Source organism: Balaenoptera musculus, chromosome 2, assembly GCF_009873245.2.
Source record: "Balaenoptera musculus isolate JJ_BM4_2016_0621 chromosome 2, mBalMus1.pri.v3, whole genome shotgun sequence".
In the NCBI taxonomy this organism is placed as follows: Eukaryota; Metazoa; Chordata; class Mammalia; order Artiodactyla; family Balaenopteridae; genus Balaenoptera; species Balaenoptera musculus.
In genome coordinates, this window is record NC_045786.1 from 2,522,523 (window position 1) to 2,528,522 (window position 6,000).

Consider the following 6,000-nt stretch of genomic DNA (forward strand, 5'->3'; position numbering starts at 1 on the left):
TCAGGTCGATCCCACGCAATTTTATGCACAGTCACATGCATGAGATTAACATTTTTTGTAAACATCATGGCGGGGAGGGGTTACAACTACTCACAACTTCCATTTTAACCCTGAAGTCAAGAGATGCAAACAAGGAAAAAATTTCAGGGGAAATGAGAGAAAGCCAGGGCCATCGGGGCCACGCTGGGTCTGTGACATCTGCCTTCTGTGTGACCGCAGGAAAAAACCTCAAGAAGCCGCCCCCCAAGTCTTACCTCATCCACGCCGGTCTGGAGCCCCTGACCTTCACCAACATGTTTCCCAGCTGGGAGCACAGAGAAGACATTGCAGAAATCACAGAAATGGTGAGCACGCCCCTTCCCTGTCGAGGGGCCCCCTACCTTTCGGACTGTGGGAGGACTTCACCTGGGGAGAAGCAGCCAATGGCATTTTCACGGGGGAACACGTTTCCTTGTTCACAACACGTTAAACAGTCTACGTAGAATCAGCTCAGGAAGAGGAAAAGCCTAAGGAGAAGTCAGTGGAAATATTTTGGTAATTTTCTACACACAGCTTACGTTCAAACACTTAAAAGCAAAGGTGAATTTAATTAATTTGGAGATGACGCGTAAATAAAAAGAGCCGTCTCTTCCTCCTGCTAGCTAAAGATCCGTTGCTTCTCCAAGTCCATATAAGGCACCGCAAAAGGGCCCCGGGTCTCAGACCCTAACGCTGGGTCGGAGGAGACACGAAATAGGCCCGTGGTGAAGTCACTGCTCAGCTGAGTCAGGGAGTTGGAGGTGCTGCGAGCCCGTCCTGCGGGGTAGGGCTCGGCTCCCCATTCCTCCTGGCCTTCATGAGACCACCTGGTGTCTCCACGGGGCGCTGATCGCAACCTCTACTCACCACACGTGTTATGAGCCAGAAGGTTATCCTTTCCAGCTGCACCGAAAGGAGGAACCTGACTGCCGCTGTGTAGGATTTCTCAAGGTGTGAGTTTTGAACGCTGCTCGCAGTAGCAATCCCAAGGGCGTTTTCGGTGTTGTGGGAGACAGGTCTGTTCTGTTCAGATTTTCTCACCGTGTAGGAGGAGGGCCGCTTCCCTGGCGGAGATGACGTGGAGGGGTATTTGATAGGAGGTCTGGATAAGTTTAAACAAACAGCAGAAGTGCGCTGCTGCTCGACCACGGAGAGGGCCTGCTTCATCTCTGCTGGTGACCCTAAGCTCGCTCCCTGGAGCCCAGATCTTCACAGATGCGGGCTCAGGCCGCCTGGGAGCTGACAGGCATGGCGAGGTGGCTCTATCCATGATGAACGTGTGACCCAGGACACCTCAGAGCTCTAGGGGTTACGAGCCCCGTTGCTGCGGTCCAAGTTCAATTACGTCAATCACTGCCATTGTCCCGTGTGCCCTGCAGACCCCCGGGGGTGCTCTGGGGAGTCCTGTACAGCCCGCGGGCCGTCGGGCAAGTCGTGATGAGAATTCACTGAGAGCCGCTCTGTGCCGGGCACTGCTCCAACCACTGCACTCAGCTTCGCCTTCAATTTCCACAACAGTCCACTAAGATCCAGCTGCTGCTCATCGCCATTTCAGCGGCGAATTAGCCGAGGCACCGACACACGGAGAAGCTCGCCCCGATCTCTGACGCGTTCCCTCTGCCACCCGCCCCCGATCCCTAGTCTGTGTGCTGCTGAATTCACATCATTCCCCCACACACACCTCCACGCAAAGGAGGCAGCCCACTGAGGGTCCCAGGGTTAACAGAGGAAGATCGTTCACCCGGAATAACCTGTCCAGATGAAATGCACACAGTGGTTTAAAAACAAAAAAGACCTCAATTCAGCCCCAGCATAGCCTAGATGCATTTTCTTACCTCCTTTTTCTATTGAGGATTAAGAGATGGGGTCTGAGGGGGTGGAGGGGGGTGATTCCTTTTCAGGTTAATTGTTTTTAAATATTTGTAAACAAATTCCATTGTTTGCATGCTTCCAGCGTTTCAACTTCACATTTAATCATCTTCTGGATAATTCACTCGTGTGATAGTCCCTAAACTTTTTTCCTGATGCATCTGAAATGCCGTGCCAGGGTGAGATGGCATCTCAGAGCCTCGTCTCCCCGAGCGGAGTCTCCAGGCTGCGGTGCAGATGGGCCAGGGGGGGCCATGTTTTCAGGCACATGATGAAGTGTGTTCAGATGTGGGACACGGAGGTCCCCCTCTCTGCCCCCTCCTCTTCTCCAGGACACGGAAGTTTCAAATCAGATCACCCTGGTGGAAGATGTCTTAGCCAAGCTGTGTAAAACCATTTATCCACTGGCCGACCTCCTAGCCAGGCCCCTGCCCGAGGGAGTTGACCCTCTGAAGCTGGAGATTTATCTCACCGACGAGGATTTCGAGGTAAGCGCTTCTTCAGGTGGGACAGTGTTTGTTTGAGCACAGCATGCGTGGCTTGTCGGAGGGTCCTTTCACTCAGGGCATTTCTTTCCCTCCTTCCAGTTTGCACTAGACATGACCCGAGACGAATACAGTGCACTGCCTGCCTGGAAGCAGGTGAACCTGAAGAAAGCAAAAGGTCTGTTCTGAGCCATGAGATGCTGGAGGAACCTCTGTTGTCACTTTCAGTACTGCTGGACCAGGAAAATGGATGCGGTTTTTTTGGAAGCGGGGCATGGCTAGTCCTTTAAAAAATATTTCTTCATCCGCGTTTTCGAAACCTGAAGCGACCAGCTCTCCTGCTTGTTTGGGAGTTGTGTATTTTGTAAATGTTCCAGAAAAGTCTCTGGAACACACCCACAATTCAGCAGATGGCGCTCATAAGGCATCCGTATCCCTACGTGCACTCACGGTGGGTCCTCAGCAGCGGCCACGGCACTGCCCTCCTGCTCCTGCTAAGCGTTGCCTGTTATTTTTTTTTTTTGAAGCAGTTCCCTTTATAAAGTGTTATTTTGATAGTTTGTGGATTCTAAATATATATATATTTATATAAACACCGTATAAATCAAATATGTATTTAACAAAGCAATATGTATTCATTCACTTTTAAGGTTTTTTTTTGGTGTCAAAATAATATTAAAAGGTAGTTGCTTCTGTTGAATTAGTTCTGCCACCAACGTGTACCTTCACCCACGTTCAGAGGCGTCTCCTTCAGCGTTAAGTCAGGTCTGACTCGTTCTGAGTGCTGCTTCCGGTGCTAAGATGAACAAAGAATTTATACTTCCAGGCACAGGCCCTTAAGATCTGTGCAAATCCACCTTTCTACCTTAATATCGCCCCCAAATGTATAGTGCCTTGTTTTATGTACAGTTTATATACAGAAAAGTTTGCTCTGCATTTTTTGACGATGGTTTGGAACATTCTCTACAATTTTACTCTGAAATGGTAGAAATTTTAAAAAGAATCTCAATTTCTAATACCTGTTGTTGTAAAAATTAAATGTGTCATTTGGCGGTGGAAGACTCCAAAATAAAAGCTTCAGAATAAACACGACTATGAATTGATTGGTTCACACTGAGTTCCTTTCTGAAAAATATTTTTTTGTAAATGTTAACCTAGTACCAATATTCCACGATTCAATATTAACTGCCGTAACTTTTAATTTAGCTCAGGGCAAGATGTAATACAAGGTTATAAGACTAAATAATAGACAGATATTCGGCCCATAAAATGAGTTGTTAAGTCCTATGTTGTTGAAGAACATATTTTTGCAAGTCATCATTCAACAGAAGCTCTTTACCCTCAACTACAGCTGCATCTCAAATTCAAGAGCTCAGTGCCTTTTTAAAAACACTGCAGACATAAGGCATTTAGAAAGCGTTAAAAGCTCCTCACCAGCTCTTATGTTCTTAAACTCCTAGGTCCAAGGGAAAAAAATCTGAAAAAGAAACTAACACAACATTGTAAACCAACTACACCCCAATAAAAAGAAAAAGAATATATATAACTGACTCACTTTGCTGTACACCTGAAACTAACACAACACGGTAAATCAACTGTACTTCAATCAGTCAGTCAAACCCCAAAGCCCTGGTTCTGAACAAAGACCACAGAGCCCGCCGTGAGTTACCAACACCCGCCGTGGTCTTAGTTCACACGTCAATCGCAGAATTTCCTTACACTCCGTCGCTGACTCATGAGCGCCGCCCCTGCCCCCCATGCCCCAGGACTGCGCCGGGTCAGGGGTCTCTACCCGCTCTGGCCCTACCACTTGATGACTGTGTGACACTGGGCAGGCACGGAACTGTCCCACCTCGATCTCCTCTTTTTTAAGGAAAAGAAATCAATCCTATAACTGCCCACCTCCCAGGATGGATTCTTGGCGAGGAGGGCTAGATCCCCACCGCTATCAATGTTACCGTCATGGCAGTGGACTTAGGAAGGCAAGAGAGTTGAAGTTAAGGAACGTAGTCACGCACCTAGAAATGACAGGTTCAACCCAAGCAAGTAGAACCTCCCAAAGAAAAAATGTAGAAGGAAAAGTAGAGAGAGGGGTTCAGACTGTGTGTCCCACGGGTAGTAGGCAAAGAGGAGCAGAGAGGGGTACACAGAGCCAGGCGGGCAGCCCGTGAGTGTCAGACAGATGCAGGGCTGCCTACGTCGTGACAGTCCGAGGAAATCACCTGGATCCTCAGATGCACAGAAAGTAACCAGGGCTGTGATGAGAACTTCCAGAGGACAGCCTGCTGTAGGTGTGATGGATAACACAGAGTCATCGGCAATACCCATTACCCCAAATTGTCCCAAATGCTTTAAAACCGCGTACATCCACTGGTACTGAACACTGTCCCCCAGCGCTGTGCTTTGTCTGCCTCTCGCCTCTTCTCTGTAAACAGGGCACCCTGTCTTGCATCTCATAATTACTTTTTGCCTCTTTTCTTGAGCTGTTTCCCAACTCTCTCTCTGGCCTGCAGAACTAGATCCTCTCTTATGTGGTTTTGTGATCCTTTTCCCTTCGTAGCAGGACATGACCTTTGCATCCTGGGAAAGGACCCCACCTGAACACATGGCACGCTAAATCTCAACAACTCAACCAGCTGGGCTGCACCCCTTCTCCAGTGCCACTCCAAGGCAAACCATCTGGGGAATTTTTATTAAAAACAGTTGGTGTTTTCTTCATTTGCTGCATTTGAACTCAAGGACTTTTAAAGAGGGGAACGGATATCTGGGTGGAGACAAGATGTCACATGTGTCCTGAGGCTCTGGAGGAACCGCAGGAATACAACCAGGTTCCAAAGGACAGGAACCGTTGCCCCAATATGTTCTTCTCGGGCTGTGCCCGGGTCAGGGTCAAAGACTGCTCAGGAGACCGCTTCATTCTCTCCTTATTTTAAAACTTCAGTCCCACTTGTGGCAGAGCTCCCATTCTGGTAAAAGGAGATGCATTCCAGCAACAGCTTGAGAATCCGTTTTGGCCCTTCACTTTTGTTTTCTTGCCTTCTGATTATAAAAGTAACACTGTCTACACAGAGACTTGTAGTACACAGATGTTCACGGCAGCCTCATTCATAATAACCCAAACCTGTAAACAGCCCACCTGTCATCGACTGAGAAATAGATAAACAAACAAAACGTACATCCACGCAGTGAAATACTATCCAACAGGAAAGGGAACAAAGTACTGATCCACACTGCAACATGCATGGACCTCAGAAACATCATTCAAGGATTGGGAGTTGGGGATTAGCAGACGCAAACTATCATATATAGGACGGATAAACAACAAGGTCCAACTGTATAGCACAGGGAACTATATTCAATATCCTGTGATAAACCATCATGGAAAAGAAAATGAAAAAATATATGTATAACTGAATCACTTTGCTGTACAGCATAAATTAACAAAACAAAAAGACAACTCACAGAATACGAGAAAATATTTGCAAATGAAGCGACCAACAAGGGATTAATCTCCAAGATACACAGATAGCTCATACAGCTCTATGTCAAAAAAATAAACAACCAAGTCAAAAAATGAGCAGAAGATCTAAATAGACATTTCTCCAAAGAAGACATACAGATGGCCAAA

At 47.3% G+C, this 6,000-nt stretch overlaps 1 protein-coding gene across 23 annotated transcripts in view; it reads left to right on the plus strand.

Moving 5' to 3' along the window:
• The window catches only part of SVIL (supervillin), a 239,046-nt gene extending 235,563 nt beyond the window's left edge, over window positions 1–3,483 (plus strand). For 22 of the 23 annotated variants that reach the window (XM_036843972.1, XM_036843974.1, XM_036843978.1 and 19 more), the window contains 3 exons: window positions 220–344; window positions 2,220–2,375; window positions 2,475–3,483. In XM_036843972.1, coding sequence (XP_036699867.1) covers window positions 220–344; window positions 2,220–2,375; window positions 2,475–2,561 — 368 coding nt within the window. In that variant the 3' untranslated portion in view covers window positions 2,562–3,483. The other variant, XM_036843970.1, reaches the window with a different exon arrangement.
• Window positions 3,484–6,000: the final 2,517 nt, after the last annotated feature.